The sequence below is a fragment of the Scyliorhinus torazame genome, chromosome 15, assembly GCF_047496885.1.
Source record: "Scyliorhinus torazame isolate Kashiwa2021f chromosome 15, sScyTor2.1, whole genome shotgun sequence".
In the NCBI taxonomy this organism is placed as follows: domain Eukaryota; kingdom Metazoa; phylum Chordata; class Chondrichthyes; order Carcharhiniformes; family Scyliorhinidae; genus Scyliorhinus; species Scyliorhinus torazame.
In genome coordinates, this window is record NC_092721.1 from 50975657 (window position 1) to 50996236 (window position 20580).

The 20580-nt window shown below is 46.5% G+C and overlaps 1 protein-coding gene across 2 annotated transcripts in view; it reads left to right on the forward strand.

The window, feature by feature from the left end:
• Positions 1–20580, forward strand: part of gpr180 (G protein-coupled receptor 180) — a 291090-nt gene that overhangs the window by 152233 nt on the left and 118277 nt on the right. For both annotated transcript variants that reach the window (XR_011935125.1, XM_072476231.1), the window contains exon 4: positions 17588–17768. Coding sequence is in view for 1 of the 2 variants with exons in the window: in XM_072476231.1 (XP_072332332.1) it covers positions 17588–17768 (181 nt within the window). In the remaining variant the exon portion in view is untranslated. The remainder of the gene's footprint in view (positions 1–17587; positions 17769–20580) is intronic.

Genomic DNA, 20580 nt, shown 5'->3' on the forward strand with positions numbered 1-20580 from the left:
AGGCTTTTGGCAGATTGAAGTCAGAATGATACTGCTGAATCATTTTGGGGATTCTGGGTGCCAAATATTTGCTTTACATGGTAGAGAGTCAGAAGATTGTAGATTCAAAACTTAATTGTAAGACTTCATAATTCAGTGCAGTACTAAGACAAAATAAAATAACATACTTGTATTTTTATAATGGCATTCGCAATCTTTAGATGTCCCAAAATGCTTTACAGCTAATGAGATACTTTTTATGTGTATCTGATAGAACATAGAACATACAATGCAGAAGGAGGCCATTCGGCCCATCAAGTCTGCGCCGACCCACTTCCATCCTATCTCCGTAACCCTATAACCCCTCCTAATCTTTTTTGGACACGAAGGGCAATTTTAGCATGTCCAATCCACCTAACCTGAGCGTCTTTGGACTGTGGGAGGAAACCGGAGCACCCGGAGGAAACCCATGCAGACACGGGGAGAACGTGCAGACTCCACACATATCGTGACCCTGCGGGGAATCAAACCTGGGACCCTGGCGCTGTGGTGCTGATGTTCTAATGTATGAAACAGGAAAACCAGTTTACACACTAAAATTTGAGAGAGGGAAATCAGGGAACTATACACCAGTAATATCAGTTGTTGGCAAATTAATAGACGCCAAGAACAAATAAAAAAAATTAAGGGTAGGCGACTGAACACCTTCTAACATTTTCAGATGATCAGAGAATGCCAGCATGGATTTGTAAAGCATAAGTCACACCTGACACATCTGATTGAACTTTTTGAAGAGCTGACTAACATAGTGAACAGGGGTCTGTGCATGTTTGTTATATGAATTTTCTGAGGCATTTGATAAAATCTCTCAAAAGAACCTGTTAGCTAAAGCTTATGGAATTAAAAGCATATTATTAGGAAATTAGTTGAGCAGCAAGACACAGAATAGGCATAATTGATAGGATGTGACTGGTAATGTCCTGCAAGGAAAGCTACTTAGGCAAATTTTCTGATGACATAAAGGTAGATAGACGGCATGGTAAGCAGTATAGATAGAAGCATACAATTACAGAGATATTGATAGCTTTGTCTATTTATTTAATCTATCATTAACATAAAATTTTGATTAACTTAATTGATGATTTAAATCAATGAATAGTTACACAAACATGGAAGGGGGGATTATTGAGGGCTCTGCCAAAGCCAATTTTTCCCACTTTACCAGAAATGTCATTGTGAAAAGTAAATCTTATAGTTCTGAAGGGACTGTTGGCGATATAATGCTTTGCAGAGTGAATTAAAATTCACACAGCCAGACTTGATTTATCTGTGATTCTTGAAGCTGAATATCTGGAAATCTAAACAGCTTCTTTTTAGATTAAACAGTGGATAACCAAACATCTTGTACCCCATTGCAAGTCAAACTAAAACATAATTGCAGAAGCTAGAATTCTAACTGGTTAATATTCAGCAAACCCCAATTTGTTCTTGAGGAATACAATTAAATATGCAAACAAAAACAAAAACTGAAATCCAAATTAAAAATGTTGAAAATAGTGGCAGTACGGTGGCGCAGTGAGTTAGCCCTGCTGCCTCACGGCGCCGAGGTCACAGGTTCGATCCTGGCTCTGGGTCTCTGTCCATGTGGAAACATTCTCCCCGTGTTTGCGTGGGTTTCGCCCCCACAACCCAAAGATGTGCAGGCTAGGTGGATTGGCCACGCTAAATTGCCCCTTAATTGGAAAACAAATGAATTGGGTACTCTAAATTTTTTTTTTAAATGAAAAAACATAATATGAAAATACACTGAAATAATCAGCATCTGAAATCTAAAAGTCAATTGCTCTCTGTACAATAAATGCATTTGCTGTCACTTCTACCTTGCCACTAGCTGTCTTCTCTCTTTCAGCAGTGCTGGTCATATTTTTATCAGGCTACACTCTTATCATGCTGTCTGAAATTAAGACTCAAAAGCAACCAACCATAACAAAGCAGAAAAAGTTAACAAAAATAAAAGCCTTTGTCACAGTCCCTTAAACTGCAGATGTTGAATTCAACTTTCAGGCCATGACTCAAACAAGTCAGTTCATGTCAGTTTATTACTTTACAAACATTTATAATTTTATATTCTGGGGGGTTGATGTTAAGCACTGCCAGAGATCCTGTCTGTCACTTTTTGTTATGGTATAAACTTAAAACCTGTTCAAATTAGCAAATTTCCAGAAAGTGTTATTGCGTACAAAACACACATTCATAAATAATACACTGACATTAAGTAGCACAATTTTATTTAGTGCCAAAGAAAATCCTAACATGACAGCAGCAGATCTGTTGTGCCACATTTAGGTGAAAAATGTGTCTAGTCTGTTTAATTTAGTCCACTTCAGTGCTATTTTTTAATGAAGTCCAACAGATATATAGGGCTGGATTCTCTGCTGGTAAGATGCTCCGTTTTGCCGGCAGCCCGGGGCGTGGGACTGGCCCAAAATGGGAATCCCCATGACCAGCCGGCTTAACAGAGCATCTCGCCGGCGGGGTGAAACAGAAATGTGGCGGGATGGAGAATCTGCTGTTTCTGTTATTGCTCTGCCAGAATAAATTTCTACCATTGGGTGGCAGTGTAACACTGAGCAGTAACATAAAAATTGTACTGCAGATTAATAACCTAAAAGCTGAAAATAAACAGAAGAGTTTGATGGAAATCATAAAAGTGAAAGTAAACAATAAGAAGGAAATTTTAAAAGAAAAGTTAATTGAGAAAAAAATTAATTAGCTTTTTTTCTCTCCGCAATTTTAAACACCAGTTGCACCAGGGAGACGAGTAATAGCTTTCTGGTGATAGAGGGTGATAAGAAGTGAGCAATTGACTTCCGATTACACACCCTGGCGATTTTCCTTTTTGTGGACTTCAATCAGCTGGGTTTAGGCCCCACAACTAATCTGCAAATGCCAGTTTTACACCCACATCAAAGTAAAACTGATCCCTTAGAGTCTACAATGAAAACCTAAAACTATTATTTCCTGTACCAAGATATAAATAGACAACAAATTACAACATCAGTGTCAGAAATACATAAAATGCCAATAACTCAAACATATCTGCAATAAATGAAAATTAATTGCTGCATTCAACTTGAATGTAAATTCCTGTAGCACAGTCGTTAGCACTGCTGCTTCACAGCGCCAGGGTCCCAAGTTCGATACCCGGCTTGGGTTGCTGTCTGTGCTGAGTCTGCACGTTCTCCCCGTGTCTGCGTGGGATTCCTCCGGGTGCTGCAGTTTCCTCCCACAAGTCCCGAAAGACGTGCTTATTAAGTGAATTGGACATTCTTTTTTTTTCTACAAAATAGAGTACCCAATTCATTTTTTCCAATTGAGGGGCAATTTAGCGTGGCCAATCCACCTAACCTGCACATCTTTGGGTTGTGGGGGTGAAACCCACGCAAACATGGGGAGAATGTACAAACTCCACACGGACAGTGGCCCAGGCCAGGATCGAACCTTGGACCTCGGCGCCACTGCTAACCACTGTGCCACCTTGCTGTCCCCAGTGAATTGGACATTCTGAATTCTCCCTCGATGTACCCGAACAGACGACGGAATGTGGCGACTAGGAGCTTTTCACAGTAACTACATTGCAGTTTTAATGACACAAGGAGAACATGTCTAGACGTAACAAAGGCATGAATCAGGGATTCAGCAGGAGTTGAGGCCAAGACGGGATGAAGTTGGGTGATGTTACTGAGGTGAGAATTCGTAGTGATGGCACGAATATGAGGTCAGAAGTTTATCTCCAGGTCAGATGTGACACCAAGGGTGTGAATCGAACTGTCTGCCTCTTGCCAGGGTGGGAATTGGGATCAATAAATAAGGAAGAGAGTTTGGAGAAGAGACTACAATGACTTTCGTCTTGTCAATATTTAGTTGGAGTAAATTTACACTCATCCAGTGAGGATTGTGGGTTAAGCAACTTGGTAATTAGCAACAATAGAGAAGTCAAGAGAAGTGGTAGTCAGGTAGAGCTGGGTGTCGTTAGCGTACCTATGGAAACTAACACAGTGCTTTTCGACTCCGTTTTTTGGGGGCATCGTGTAGGTGAGAAATAGAAGGGGGCCAAAGATAGATTCTTGGGGAACGTCAGAGATAGCAGTGAGGGAGCAGGAAAATACACCATTGCAAGTGATTCTCTGGCTACGAGTAGCTGGATATGAATGGAACCAAGTGAGAGCAGAATAACCCAGCTGGATAACAGTGGAGAGGCATTGAAGGAGGATAGTGCAATCAACCATATCAAAAACTGATGGCTTCCGGTGCTGGCCATGGAGTGAGCGGTCGCACATTTGATGGCTCCTGCTCAAGGTGGATTTTGTTGGTCCTGCCCCACCTGTATGGGGGGCATTTTGAATGCAAAAGGTGTGCGAGTGCCCAGGGAAGGTATTACTCTGGTGAGTTCAGTGTATGGGTCAGAGGACGAGAAGTGCCACGAGAAAGAGAAATGAGCTGGACAGTTTTCGTGGTACGCCACAGGTTAACATGGCAGAAGGCAAGGGGGCAGTCAGCGCTACCCGCCCAAAGGTCGACGGAGCAGCTGGTGGAGTTTTTGAATGGCAAATTTCAGCAGCAGAGGAAGAAGGCTTTGGAAAATCTGGCTAAAGTGGTGGAGCAGCTCAGAGGTGCGATTTTGAGAGAATGTGGCAGAGATGGGCGGCTCAGGGCCACGAGGAGCGGATAGCCTCGTTGGAGATGGGGATGGTCTTGGACTGCCAGAAGAGGCTGAGAGAGAAATTGGAGGACCTGGAGAATTGCTCCAGGAGACAAACTTGAGGGTTATCGGGATGCCTGAGGGCATCGAGGGAGTGGAGGCTGGCAACTATGTGGTGAGGATGTTGGAGCAGTTGATGGGGGAGGGGGCCTTTCACCAGCTCTTCGAGGTGGATCGGGCGCACGTGAAGAGGAGGCCGCAAGTGGCAAGCCGCCGAGGGCGATGGTGGTGCGGCTGCATCGTTTCTTGGACAAAAAAAAGATTTTGAAATGGGCGAGGCAGACAGTAGGTGCACCTGGGAAGGGAGTGAGCTGCGGTTCTACCAAGACCTGGGTGCGGAGTTGGCGAACAGGAGAGCTGGGTTAAACCGCATAAAGGCTGCCCTCATCAAGAAGGGTGTGAAGTTTGAGGGTTTGTACCCTGCCCTCTTGTGGGTTACACATCAGAAGTAGGAGTTTTATTTTGACTCGCTTGAGGAGACGATGGACTTTATGAGGGATCATGGGCTGGGAGGAATCTGAAGACACTGAACTTTGGAGAGGAGTTTTGTGTTTCTGGCAAAGTGTATGGAATGGGTAGTTTGGGGTGGGTTTCGACAGGGGAGCAGTGATGGTGAATGTGCCTTTTGTGAGGTTGGGGGTGAGGGGTGGACTGGAGCAGGGAGGGGAAGTTAGAGGCCTTGAGTGGGGGCCACCATCCTAGCTGAGCAGGCTAGTTAACGGAAGTGAAGTAGGCGGTTGTCAGGCATGGGGTGGGGGGGGTGCAGTTGGGGTTGGTTCTTGGTTTGGGGGTGGGATGGGGAGGGTTGCTGACATGTGCGGTTGGAGTGGCGCAGTTGGGAAGGGACAGATGGCGGCAGACATCCGAGAGCAAGTCCAGAGGGGTACTGGATGCGGACCAGAGGCCGGCTCAAGAAGAGATTATGGCTGATCGGCAGGAGAGGAGGGACTGGGTAACAGGTATGTATAGGGCAGCATGGTTGCACAATTGGATAGCACTGTGGCTTCACAGCGCCAGGGTCCCAGGTTCGATTCCCCGCTGGGTCACTGTCTGTGCGGAGTCTGCACGTTTTCCCCGTGTCTGCGTGGGTTTCCTCCTATGTTTTATGTTCTATGTGAGAGGGCTGAATGGGCCGGTTAAATGGTCGGGTGTGTTCACACATCTGAGGAACTTGGAAGGCGAACGTGGTGTTTTTACAGGAGGCACACCTGAAGTTGGGGGACCAGACGAGGCTGCGGAAGGGATGGGTGGGACAGGAGTTCCACTCGGAGTTGGATATGCAGACGAGGAAAGTGGCGGTGTTTTATCAGTAAGAGGGTGGCGTTTGAGATGGGGAGCATTGTGGCCGATCCAGAGATAGATATGTGGTAGTCAGTGAGAAACTGGAGGGGGTGCCGGTGGTCCTGATAAACATTTATGCTCTGAATTGGGATCATGTAAATTTTATGAGGCGGATGTTGGGGAAGATTCCGGATTTAGACACACACCGGTTGATTATGGGGGCTGATTTTAATACAGTCCTGGACCTGAGTCGAAGATGTCAGCGGTGGCTAGGGAGTTGAGGGGGTTCATAGAGCACATGTTGGGGGGTGGACCCGTGCAGGTTTGGGAGGCCAAGGGTGAAGGAGTTTTCATACTTCTCCCATGTCCACCGAGTGGATTCCCCGATCGACTTTTTCATGATGGACAAGGCTCTGCTGGTGGGAGTGGCCGACTCGGGGTATTCCGCGATCGTGCTCTCTGACCACCACCGCATTGGGTGGATTTGTGGGTGGTCCAGGGGGAGGTCCAACGGCTGCAGCAGAGGTTAAATGTGTGGCTGGTGGCGGATGAGGGGGGTTGTGAGCGGGTGAGGGCTGCCATTCAGCGTTATGTGGAGGTGAATGATACGGGGGCGGTCACAGCCGCCACGTTGTGGGAGGCACTCAAGGCTGTAGTTAGTGGGGGGAGGTTATTTTGTTTCGGATGCATAGGGTGAGGGTGGAGAAAGAGGAGAGGCCATGGCTGGTACAGGAGATCTTGAGGATGGATAGGAGGTACTCTGTGCTGGAGGAGGAGTTGCTGAAGGAGAAGCAGAGACTCCAGATGGAGTTTGGGTTAGTGTTTACGGGGAATGCGGTGGGGCAGTTGCGGAGGGCCAGAGGCGCAGTTTACGAGTACGGAGAGAAGGCGAGTAGGATGCTGGCCCATCATCTGAGGAAGCAAGCAGCGGCAAGGGAGATTGGGAGACTGAAGGACTAGAGGGGTAAGGTGGTGATGGACCTGGAAGGGGTGAGAATGGTATTTGAGGCCTTTTATAGGAGGCTCTATGAATCGGAGCCCACGATGGGGGAAGAGGGGATGAGGAAGTTCCTGGATGGATTGGTGTTTCCAAAAGTGGAGGAAAAGCGGATTCAGGGCCTGAAGGTCCCAATTGATCTGAGGATGGAGATGGAGAGTATGGGGATGATAGAACAAAGAACAAAGAAATGTACAGCACAGGAACAGGCCCTTCGGCCCTCCAAGCCCGTGCCGACCATGCTGCCCGACTAAACTACAATCTTCTACACTTCCTGGGTCCGTATCCCTCTATTCCCATCCTATTCATGTATTTGTCAAGATGCCCCTTAAATGTCACTATCGTCCCTGCTTCCACCACCTCCTCCAGTAGCGAGTTCCAGGCACCCATAGAACATAGAACAATACAGCGCAGTACAGGCCCTTCGGCCCACGATGTTGCACCGAAACAAAAGCCATCTAACCTACACTATACCATTATCATCCATATGTTTATCCAATAAACTTTTAAATGCCCTTAATGTTGGCGAGTTCACTACTGTAGCAGGTAGGGCATTCCACGGCCTCACTACTCTTTGCGTAAAGAACCTACCCCTGACCTCTGTCCTATATCTATTACCCCTCAGTTTAAGGCTATGTCCCCTCGTGCTAGCCATTTCCATCCGCGGGAGAAGGCTCTCACTGTCCACCCTATCTAACCCTCTGATCATTTTGTATGCCTCTATTAAGTCTCCTCTTAACCTTCTTCTCTCTAACGAAAACAACCTCAAGTCCATCAGCCTTTCCTCATAAGATTTTCCCTCCATACCAGGCAACATCCTGGTAAATCTCCTCTGCACCCGTTCCAAAGCCTCCACGTCCTTCCTATAATGCGGTGACCAGAACTGTACGCAATACTCCAAATGCGGCCGTACCAGAGTTCTGTACAGCTGCAACATGACCTCCTGACTCCGGAACTCAATCCCTCTACCAATAAAGGCCAACACTCCATAGGCCTTCTTCACCACCCTATCAACCTGGGTGGCAACTTTCAGGGATCTATGTACATGGACACCTAGATCCCTCTGCTCATCCACACTTTCAAGAACTTTTCCATTAGCCACATATTCCACATTCCTGTTTTTCCTTCCAAAGTGAATCACCTCACACTTCTCTACATTAAACTCCATTTGCCACCTCTCAGCCCAGCACTGCAGCTTATCTATATCCCTCTGTAACCTGCTACTTCCTTCCTCACTATCGACAACACCACCGACTTTAGTATCGTCTGCAAATTTACTCACCCACCCTTCTGCGCCTTCCTCTAGGTCATTTATAAAAATGACAAACAGCAACGGCCCCAGAACAGATCCTTGTGGTACTCCACTTGTGACAGAACTCCATTCTGAACATTTCCCATCAACCACCACCCTCTGTCTTCTTTCAGCTAGCCAATTTCTGATCCACATCTCTAAATCACCCTCAATCCCCAGCCTCCGTATTTTCTGCAATAGCCTACCGTGGGGAACCTTATCAAACGCTTTGCTGAAATCCATATACACCACATCAACTGCTCTACCCTCGTCTACCTGTTCAGTCACCTTCTCAAAGAACTCGATAAGGTTTGTGAGGCATGACCTACCCTTCACAAAGCCATGCTGACTATCCCTGATCATATTATTCCTATCTAGATGATTATAAATCTTGTCTCTTATAATGCCCTCCAAGACTTTACCCACTACAGACGTGAGGCTCACCGGTCTATAGTTGCCGGGGTTGTCTCTGCTCCCCTTTTTGAACAAAGGGACCACATTTGCTATCCTCCAGTCCTCTGGCACTATTCCTGTATCCAATGATGACATAAAAATCAAAGCCAATGGTCCAGCAATCTCTTCCCTGGCCTCCCAGAGAATCCTAGGATAAATCCCATCAGGCCCCGGGGACTTATCTATTTTCAGCCTGTCCAGAATTGCCAACACCTCTTCCCTACTTACCTCAATGCCATCTAATCTATTTACCTGGAGCTCAGCATTCTCCTCCACAACATTATCTTTTTCCTGAGTGAATACTGACGAAAAATATTCATTTAGTATCTCGCCTATCTCTTCAGACTCTACACACAACTTCCCATCCCTGTCCTTGACTGGTCCTACTCTGTCCCTAGTCATTCGCTTATTCCTGACATACCTATAGAAAGCTTTTGGGTTTTCCTTGATCCTTCCTGCCAAATACTTCTCATGTCCCCTCCTTGCTCGTCTTAGCTCTCTCTTTAGATCCTTCCTCGCTACCTTGTAACTATCCATCGCCCCAACTGAAACTTCACACCTCATCTTCACATAGGCCTCCTTCTTCCTCTTAACAAGAGATTCCACTTCTTTGGTAAACCACGGTTCCCTCGCTTGGCACCTTCCTCCCTGCCTGACCGGTACATACTTATCAAGAACACGCAATAGCTGATCCTTGAACAAGCTCCACTTATCCAGTGTGTCCAAAACTTGCAGCCTACTTCTCCACCTTATCCCCCCCAAGTCACGTCTAATGGCATCATAATTTCCCTTCCCCCAGCTATAACTCTTGCCCTGCGGTGTATACTTATCCCTTTCCATCCTTAACGTAAACGTCACCGAATTGTGGTCACTGTCCCCAAAGTGCTCACCTACCTCCAAATCCAACACCTGGCCTGGTTCATTACCCAAAACCAAATCCAATGTGGCCTCACCTCTTGTTGGCCTGTCAACAAACTGTGTCAGGAAACCCTCCTGCACACACTGAACAAAAAACGACCCATCTAATGTACTCGAACTATATCTTTTCCAGTCAATATTTGGAAAGTTAAAGTCTCCCATAATAACTACCCTGTTACTTTCGCTCATATCCAGGATCATCTTCGCCATCCTTTCCTCTACATCCCTAGAACTATTTGGAGGCCTATAGAAAACTCCCAACAGGGTGACCTCTCCTTTCCTGTTTCTAACCTCAGCCCATACTACCTCGGAAGATGAGTCCCCATCTAGCATCCTCTCCGCCACCGTAATACTGCTCTTGACTAGCAGCGCCACACCTCCCCCTCTTTTGCCTCCTTCCCTGAGCTTACTAAAACACCTAAACCCCGGAACCTGCAACATCCATTCCTGTCCCTGCTCTATCCACGTCTCCGAAATGGCCACAACATCGAAGTCCCAGGTACCAACCCATGCTGCCAGTTCCCCTACCTTATTTCGTATACTCCTGGCATTGAAGTAGACACACTTCAAACCACCTACCTTAACACTGGCCCCCTCCTCCGACGTCAAATCTGAGCTCCTGACCTCTATACTCTCATTCTCCCTTACCCTAAAACTACAATCCAGGTTCCCATGCCCCTGCTGCATTAGTTTAAACCCCCCCAAAGAGCACTAACAAATCTCCCCCCCAGGATATTTGTGCCCCGCAGGTTCAGATGTAGACCATCCTGTCTGTAGAGGTCCCACCTTCCCCAGAAAGCGCCCCAGTTATCCAGAAATCTGAATCCCTCCCGCCTGCACCATCCCTGTAGCCACGTGTTTAATTGCTCTCTCTCCCTATTCCTCATCTCACTATCACGTGGCACGGGCAACAACCCAGAGATAACAACTCTGTTTGTTCTAGTTCTGAGCTTCCATCCTAGCTCCCTGAAAGCCTGCCTGACATCCTTATCCCCTTTCCTACCTATGTCGTTAGTGCCAATGTGGACCACGACTTGGGGCTGCTCCCCCTCCCCCTTAAGGACCCGGAAAACACGATCCGAGACATCACGTACCCTTGCACCTGGGAGGCAACATACCAAACGTGAGTCTCTCACGCTCCCACAAAATCTCCTATCTGTGCCCCTGACTATAGAGTCCCCAATTACTAATGCTCTGCTCCTCTCCCCCCTTCCCTTCTGAGCAACAGGGACAGACTCTGTGCCAGAGGTCTGTACCCCATGGCTTACCCCTGGTAAGTCGTCCCCCCCACAAGTATCCAAAGCGGTATACTTGTTTCTCAGGGGAACGACCGCAGGGGATCCCTGCACTGACTGTTTTTTCCCCGTCCCTCTTACAGTTACCCATCTATCTCCAATCTTTGGTGTAACTAATTCCCTGAAGCTGCTATCTATGACCCCCTCTGCCTCCCGAATGATCCGAAGTTCTTCCAACTCCAGCTCCAGTTCCCTAACTCGGTCTTGGAGGAGCTGGAGATGGCAGCACTTCCTGCAGGTAAAATCAGCAGGGACACTAACGGCATCCCTCACCTCAAACATCCTGCAGGAGGAACATTGCACTCCCTTCCCTGCCATTCCTCTAACTTTCTACCAAGATCTGGCTAACAACTAAATTTAAAAAAAAAATTTATATATAAAAAAAAAAGAAAGAATAAAAATTATTAATAACAATAATAAAATATGGTACTTACCTCACTCCAAAGGGTTTTATTATTAGGTTAGAGGAGGAGGGCGGGTGGGAGACACTACACGTGTAGTGTCTCGGGTTTCCTCTCCACCAGAATTTATTGGTGAGGGTCTTCCCAGACGTCCGCGGGTCGACTTCCTGTTCCCACCTTAAACACTAGAATTTTTTTTTAAAAATTTATTTAAAGGAGAAACTTACCTCCCAGAAATCACTTCCGCACTGCCCCCGCAGAAATGGACTAACCTGCTCCGCTCCTGCTGAAATCGACTTGGCCTGCAAGGTAAGCAAGTTGTTAATCTGCGCTTTTTCAAAATTCCCGCGCTGATTCTAAGGTCCCAGCTCTCACTCCCGAACTCAACAGCTGACCTGCAAGGCAAGTAAGTTAATATGTACTCACCTCACCACAGACAGCAACCTTTTAAATGGTCCCCTCTGTCTCGCAGCCCCCGCGCTTTTCAAAATTCCCGCGTTGATTCTAAGGTCCCAGCTCTCACTCCCGAACTCAACAGCTGACCTGCAAGGCAAGTAAGTTAATATGTACTCACCTCACCACAGACAGCAACCTTTTAAATGGTCCCCTCTGTCTCGCAGCCCCCGCGCTTTTCAAAATTCCCGCGCTGATTCTAAGGTCCCAGCTCTCACTCCCGAACTCAACAGCTGACCTGCAAGGCAAGTAAGTTAATATGTACTCACCTCACCACAGACAGCAACCTTTTAAATGGTCCCCTCTGTCTCGCAGCCCCCGCGCTTTTCAAAATTCCCGCGCTGATTCTAAGGTCCCAGCTCTCACTCCCGAACTCAACAGCTGACCTGCAAGGCAAGTAAGTTAATATGTACTCACCTCACCACAGACAGCAACCTTTTAAATGGTCCCCTCTGTCTCGCAGCCCCCGCGCTTTTCAAAATTCCCGCGCTGATTCTAAGGTCCCAGCTCTCACTCCCGAACTCAACAGCTGACCTGCAAGGCAAGTAAGTTAATATGTACTCACCTCACCACAGACAGCAACCTTTTAAATGGTCCCCTCTGTCTCGCAGCCCCCGCGCTTTTCAAAATTCCCGCGCTGATTCTAAGGTCCCAGCTCTCACTCCCGAACTCAACAGCTGACCTGCAAGGCAAGTAAGTTAATATGTACTCACCTCACCACAGACAGCAACCTTTTAAATGGTCCCCTCTGTCTCGCAGCCCCCGCGCTTTTCAAAATTCCCGCGCTGATTCTAAGGTCCCAGCTCTCACTCCCGAACTCAACAGCTGACCTGCAAGGCAAGTAAGTTAATATGTACTCACCTCACCACAGACAGCAACCTTTTAAATGGTCCCCTCTGTCTCGCAGCCCCCGCGCTTTTCAAAATTCCCGCGCTGATTCTAAGGTCCCAGCTCTCACTCCCGAACTCAACAGCTGACCTGCAAGGCAAGTAAGTTAATATGTACTCACCTCACCACAGACAGCAACCTTTTAAATGGTCCCCTCTGTCTCGCAGCCCCCGCGCTTTTCAAAATTCCCGCGCTGATTCTAAGGTCCCAGCTCTCACTCCCGAACTCAACAGCTGACCTGCAAGGCAAGTAAGTTAATATGTACCCACTACCCTCTGCGTAAAAAACTTGCCTCATACATCTACTCTAAACCTTGCCCCTCTCACCTTAAACCTATGCCCCCTAGTAATTGACCCCTCTACCCTGGGGAAAAGCCTCTGACTATCCACTCTGTCTATGCCCCTCATAATTTTGTATACCTCTATCAGGTCTCCCCTCAACCTCCTTCGTTCCAGTGAGAACAAACCGAGTTTATTCAACCGCTCCTCATAGCTAATGCCCTCCATACCAGGCAACATTCTGGTAAATCTCTTCTGCACCCTCTCTAAAGCCTCCACATCCTTCTGGTAGTGTGGCGACCAGAATTGAACACTATGATGCAGACGGGAAAAGGCCCAGGTCCTGATGGGTTCCCAGTAGAGTTTTATAAAAAGTTTGGGACAGAGCTGGAGTCACTGCTGGTGAGGACGTATAATGAGGCAAGGGAGAGAATGAAATGCGAGGCTTTTGGCGAAGGTGCTTGCATCACGGATTGAGAACTGTGTACCGGGGTGATTGGAGAGGGTCAGGCGGGATTTGTGAAAGGAAGGCAACTGTCAGTGAATGTGCAGAGGTTACCTAACATGATTATGATGCCCTCTGGTGGGCGGCAGGAGGTGGAGGTAGTAGTGGCGATGAACACGGAGAGGGTTTTTGACCGGGTGGAGTGGGCACACCTGTTCGAGGTGCTGGGGCGGTTTGGTATCAGGCAGGGATTTGTGGATTGGGTTCGGCTGCTGTTTCAGGTGCCGGTGGCAAGTGTGGCGACGAAGCGAGTGAGTTCGCGGTACTTTGGGCTTCACCGCAGGACGAGGCGGGGTGCCCGCTCTCTCCAATGCTTTTTGCTTTGGTAATGGCGCTTTGGGCATCTCAGGTCTGCAGAGGATTGGGCGGGAGGGTTACCAAACAGGGTTTCGCTGAATGTGGATGACTTGTTATTATACATTTTGTACCTGTCGGGCAGCATTGGGGGGATTATGGAGATTTTAGGGGAATATTGCTGGTTTTCAGAATATAAATTGAACATGGGAAAGAGTGAGGTATTACCGATCATTGCCAGAGGGCAGCAAAGGAATTTGGGGGAGTTATCGTTCAAGGTGGTGGGGCCAAACATTAGGTACGTTGGTATTTGGGTGCCGAGCAGCTGGGCCCAGCTGCATAGATTGAACTTGGCCTGATTGGTGGAGGGGTGAAGGTGAATTTTAAGAGGTGGGATGAGTTGCTGCTGTTGCTTGGCTTGACACGGGTGCAGACAGTGAAAATGATAGTGCTGCCTATGTTTCTGTTCGTGTTTCAGAACCTCCCTATCTTTGTCCCAGAGTTTTTTTTTCAGGAGAGTCAATGGGTTGATCTCAGGATTTGTGTGGCGTGTGCGGCGGGTTTGTTTGGAGCGGAGGGAGCTTGCATTGCCAAATTTGACAAACTATTATTGGGCGGCAAATATTGCGATGGTAAGGAAGTGGGCTGTGGAGAGGTAGGTCTGGGGACATGTGGCGGCAGTATCGTGTAGGGGAACGAGTTTGAGGGCTTTGTTGTTGGTACCTTTGCTGTTCTCTCTGGCCAGGTACTCTGCGAGCCCAGTTGTGGTGTCAGCTTTCAGGGTGTGGGGGCAATATAAGCAGCACTTGGGGTTGGAGGGTATGTTGTTATTGCCACCGATTTGCTACATCCATAGATTTGTGCCCATGAGACTGGATGCGAGGTGCCGGAGCGTTAAGTAAGGGGTTAAGAGACATTGCAATTAGTTGTCTCATTTATGTTAAGTATCCATTAATTGACACTGATATGTAAACGGGCTTCAGGTGGCCTCTGTCAGGTGGTGTGTTAAGAGTTTTGTGCAGAGGCTGTGGAAGTGAAATAAGTGGTGTTTGGTGAAAAGGAACAAGAACGTTAGACTCTTCATTTCACAGCAACTAAAACGTCCAACAATGGTAGCAGAGGATGGTCGCTGTGCAAATGTGAAGGTTTGAAAGATACAACTTTTCCTGATCAAACCAAGGAGTGAGTGAGAAGGAAAAAACAAAAAAGACACATGGCTGAACCCAGGATAAAGATGGCTGGATATGACTATCCTCCCTTATTTTCTGAAAGGGAATCGTATGACCAATGGAGAAGTGCAGTAGTTATGTGGACTAAAATAACTGCTTTGCGAAAGAGAAAACAAGGTATGGCATTGGCTCTTTCTCTACCATATGGCAGTCAAATCCAAAACAAGTGCTTTCTGAGCTGGAATTGGAAGAGTTAGACTCAGAAGAAGGTCTGGAGACTTTATTACATTATATGGATAAGATTTATAAGAAAGATGACTTGTTAAGTGCGTATGAAGCATGGTCGGATTTTGATAAGTTCTGGAAAATGGAGGATATCTCCATGGAAGACTATATAATGGAATTTGGCAGACTATATAAAAGGCTGCAGAAACACAATCTGGAATTTCTACAGTCTGTGTTGGCCTTTAAATTACTTGACTGTGCTAGAGTGAGCAACATGGATAGGCTCCTGGTTTTGACAGGAGTTCAGTTTACTGATAAGGATACCTTATTCGAACAGATGACAAAAGCTTTACAAAAGTTTGGTCTGCTTTAAAAGCTAGCTATTTACCCCTGTGCTAAACTAACCTAACGAACCTTGGTGAGTTCCTTCAGTGCATCTTGAAGGTGGTACACACGGCTGCTACTGTTCATTGGTGGTGGAGGGATGGAATGTTTGTGGAAGGGGGAGCAATCAAGCAGGCTGCTTTGTCCTAGCTGGTGTCGAGCTTCTCGAGTGTTGTGGAAACTACACTCATCCAGGAAAGTGGAGAGTATTCCATCACACTCCTGACTTACGCCTTGTGGATGGTGGACAGGTTTGGGGAGTCAGGAGGTGAATTACTCGCCACAGGATTCCTAGGATGATAATCATGGAAGGCCAAAAAGCTGGGGAGAAGGTTAGGTGAGTGGAGTTGAATGAGTAGTAAAAATGGCATGGGTCATTGTGGGTGGGTGCTGAGGCTTAAAGTCTGGTAAGGGAGCAATGGTCAAACTTGCAACAGGAAAGAGAGAGGTTAAATGAATAGTTAAACAGAAACTGGTATAACATCAAACAAGGTATTTTATTGTATTGTTAATCTGATTGGTCTATGATTAAGAACATGAGAAATCGAAGCAGAAGTAAGCCATTTTGCCCGTTGAGGCTGCTTCAGCATTCAATGCAATTATGGTTGATCTCGTACCTTAATTCCACCTTCATACCTTACCTTCAAATCCCTTTATTGGTATCCAAAGTTTCTATCAACCTCTGTCTTGAATATACTGAACATTTAAATTTGAGTGCCACCATGGCACAGTGGTAAGCACTGCCACCTCACAGCTCCAGGGTCCCGGGTTCAATTGCAGCCTCGGGTGACTGTCTATGTGGAGTACGAAGTCTTACAACACCAGGTTAAAGTCCAACAGGTTTGTTTCGATGTCACTAGCTTTCGGAGCGCTGCTCCTTCCTCAGGTGAGTCTATGTGGAGTTTGCACTTTCTCCCTGTGTCTGCGTGGTGCAGTAGTTTCCTCCGGGTGCTCCGGTTTCTTCCGTAAGTCCAAAGATGTGCAGATTAGGTGAATTGGCCATGCTAAGTTCCCTTAGTGTCCAGAAAGATTAGGTAGGGTTGCTAGGTTACGGGGATAGGGTGGAGATGTGGGCTTGGGAGGGGTACTCTTTCCAAGGGCCGGTGCAGACCCAATGGGATGAATGGCCTCCTGCACTGTAAATTCTATGATTTGAGGAAAAAATAATTCTTCACATCTCAGTCCTAAATGACAATCCCAGATTTTGTGAATCCTGCCCCCCCTTCCCTAGTTCTAGACAAAAGAAGCATCCTTTCAGCATCCAGCCCATCAAGCATTTTTTAAAATTAGTATGTTTCAACTAGATAATTCTTTGAAATTGTGCAGTATGTAGTCTTCATCAACTCACTCACTTCTCATTGGACTATTCCCCTCATCCCAGGAATCCGACTAGTGAATATTTGTTGCACTCCCTCCAAGGCTCATTCTTCTTCCTTAGGTCAGGAGACCAAAACTGTACACAACACTCGGGTGTGGTCTCACCAAGACTCTCTAACATTGCCAAAAACCTATTTTACTCTTATACTCCAATGTCTTTATAATATAAGTTAACATACCATTTACTTTCCTGATTGTGGTTCTTTTACGAGATCCTTTGGAATAGGAACATTTCCTGGTCTGTCACTATTTAAAAAAAATTATATTTTTCCTTCAAAAGTGGATAATTTCACACTTCCCAATGTTACATTCCATCCCATCGTCTCGCTTACTCACTCAATCTGTCCCGTATCTCTTTGCAGCCTATTTTTTAATTCTCCTCATCATTTATTTTTCCATGTAATTTTGTATCATCAGCAAAATTGGAGACATTATACTCTGTCCCCTCATCAAAGTTATTGATATAGTTTGTAGATAGCAGTCTAAATAATCTGTTGAGACTGATGTAGATTGTAAGTATGTTCGCTGTAACAGGAGGATTAATTAAAGATTAGAAATGTTCATATGAGCAGCACCTCATTTGATTTTAGCATTCTGCTCACTTGTGAACTGTGAGATGTCTTTATTCTTTTCACAGGGTTACATGATTTCTACTTCCTGCTAGTATTGGCTTACTTCATAGCAGCCTGCATATACACTCAACCAATCTGGCGATCAATTAAGAAAGGTGGACCTATGCACACTGTACTGAAGGTTTTGTCCATTGGATTGCTGCTGCAAGCCGGTGCAGCATTCACTAACTATATGCACCTGTCAAGGTAAAGTAGCCTTAATTTAATGACACATGAAACCAAAATTTGATAGCTGTATGTATCCAAAGTATTTTTTTAAGGTAAATTAAATATTGTGGCAGCTGTGAGTTCTTTCTGCATGTACCATATGAAATACCTTTTCAGGGACCTGCCTCACATATTTGCTTCAGTAATGGTATGCAGAATTTGAGAAGAAATATAAATTTAAATTGGGTATATGGTTCGTCAGCTAGTGAGGCGATGCCATCTGTGAAATCCAGATCCATCAACTGGTGGCATTGCCACAGGATGCCAAAGTTTACAGCCACTATCGTCCTCCTTGTGTTGAAATTGATAGCCAAGAACAAAAGGAATCGGGAGAGTATGCCATCTAGTCATATTCCTGTGATCATAGAATCATAGAATTTACAGTGCAGAAGGAGGCCATTTGGCCCATCGAGTCTGCACCAGCTCTTGGAAAGAGCACCCTACCCAAGGTCAATACCTCCACTCTATCCCCATAACCCAGTAACCCCACTCAACACTGAGGGCAATTTTGGACAATAAGGGCAATTTATCACCTAACCTGCACATCTTTGGACTGTGGGAGGAAACCGGAGCACCCGGAGGAAACCCACGCAGACACGGGGAGGATGTGCAGACTCCGCACAAGCAGTGACCCAAACTGGATTCGAACCTGGGACCCTGGAGCTGTGAAGCAATTGTGCTATCCACAATGCTACCGTGCTGCCCGTGATGATGTTTAAAGAATCCATGGTGCCTGTAGTAGTCGTGACACAGCAGCTGGAGTCACAGTACAAGGTTTTAAAGATGTTAATATATCACTCCCAGATACTGTACTGTCTTGCGATGTACCAGAGTGACTACTGATGGATGCTATCAAAAGGCTTTTTGAATCAATGAGCCTGATAATGAGTTGCTACTAATACTCTAGGCTGCGCTCTATGATCTTCCTGAGCATAAAGTCTGCTTGCAGCATGATCTGCCACCCCAGAAACTTGCCTGTTCTTCAAGAAGGGTACTGTCTTCTGGTTTACCAGGTATTGACAGCAGTCTTATGCCCCTCCAGTTGTTGCAGTCGCTGAAGTTCCCTTTCTTTGGTAGCTTAATGATTACCCCTCGCCTCCAATCATCCAGGATGTCTTCCACAGTCCAGATCTTATTGAACAGGTCTGTGAGCTCTTGAAATATTTCATCAATCCCAGGTGCTTTGTTGTTCTTCAGAATCCTTGGACGTTTGATCTAGCAAATTCTCCCAAGTTGACATTCGGCTGCTGAGGTGTAGTGCTGTCTTTGAACCTGAGCACAGAGCTTGCATGTGGCTAATTGAGGAACTCTCGAAAGAGTTCCACCCACTTTCCCTCCTGCTTCTCGTCTGTCAATAGCTTCCTACTAAACTTGCACTTGATTGGTACAGTGGTGCTGCTTCTCGTACCAATTAGTGCCTATTCCATCCCGTACACCGTGGAGTTGTTCCGATTTTCTGCTTCTTGTGCTTCCCTGCCTTTTAATTCTATCCATCCTCATTTGTCTCTCCTGCAGCTCTTCTTCACAATGTCATCCAAGTTGCTATACTTCTCATTGTCTTTGTTTAATATTCTTTTCCTGGTCCCTCTTGTCCGTTGCCAAATTTCTTTCATCAATCAACTTCCATGTTGGATCAGTGATCCACAATTTTTTTGGTTGGTTCCTCTCTGCTCAGTGGTGACTTCTGCACTCATTAATCCCCTTTTGAAGATTTTACAGTGCTCCTCAGGGTTGCCTGGCTTCATTAGTGCTTTGAAACTATTGGAGAAGGCCAGCTGAATACTATCCGACATGCCCATGTCCTTCAGTTTCTCATTGCGGATGACCTTTGTGACTTCCTGACTGTTGCGTTGTTCAGTTTCAGGTGGATCTTGCCTAACACAATTTGGTGATCAGATATTACATCAGCGCTTTGACGCATCCAGATATCTTGTAGGAATGCACTCCATCTGCTACTGATGCATGTATAATCAATCTTCCTCGGGTTTCATGACTTTTTGTGGATGTCCTTGTGTTTGAAGTAGGTATTCCCAATGCTACAGCAGGGCAGCGTACGCTCGCTATTTCTGTTGGGCATGTTAGCTGACCCATGGGGTTCAATCACACTGTTCGGTTCTAGCTGGTTGCCATCGCGTTTAGCATTGCGGTCACCTATCAATAGCTTGATATCATAGCTGCGTACCTTGTCCAGCATGCCCTGCAACTAGTGGTAAAATGTAATCTTTCTCCTCCTCTGAGGCGGTCTCTGTTGGTGCATAAAGGTGTTGGTGGATGGGGTACATACCAACATATGAATGAGGAGCAGGAGTAGGCTACACAGCCCCTTGAACCTGATCCGCCATTCAATAAGATCATTGTTCATCTGATTGTAACCTCAACTCCACATTCCCATTCATCCTTGATAATCTTTCACCCCCTGCCTTATTACAAATCTAATAATCTCTGCCTCGAACATATTGAAAGATCTGCTCATTAACAAGCCTGACCCAGTATTCTCTGGGCATTGGCGATGCCCCACCACCGCCGGGAGGGAATTCTCGACGGCGAGTGTCACTTGTGCTTTTAAAAATTGGGAAACAGGGGCCATGCCTGGCGAGCGAGAGAGAGGGGCTGCCGGTCCTGCCGGTGGGGGGGGGCTCCGCCAAGCCTGGGGAGGGGGGGGGCGTCAGGATGATACCCGATAGGACCGATGTGTCCAGACATGGACCGTCATAGGTTTGCACTGAGTGCTGAATTTGGTGCATTTGAGTGTGATAGTGAGAGTTTGGTGACCAAGGGAGTATAAGGCTTC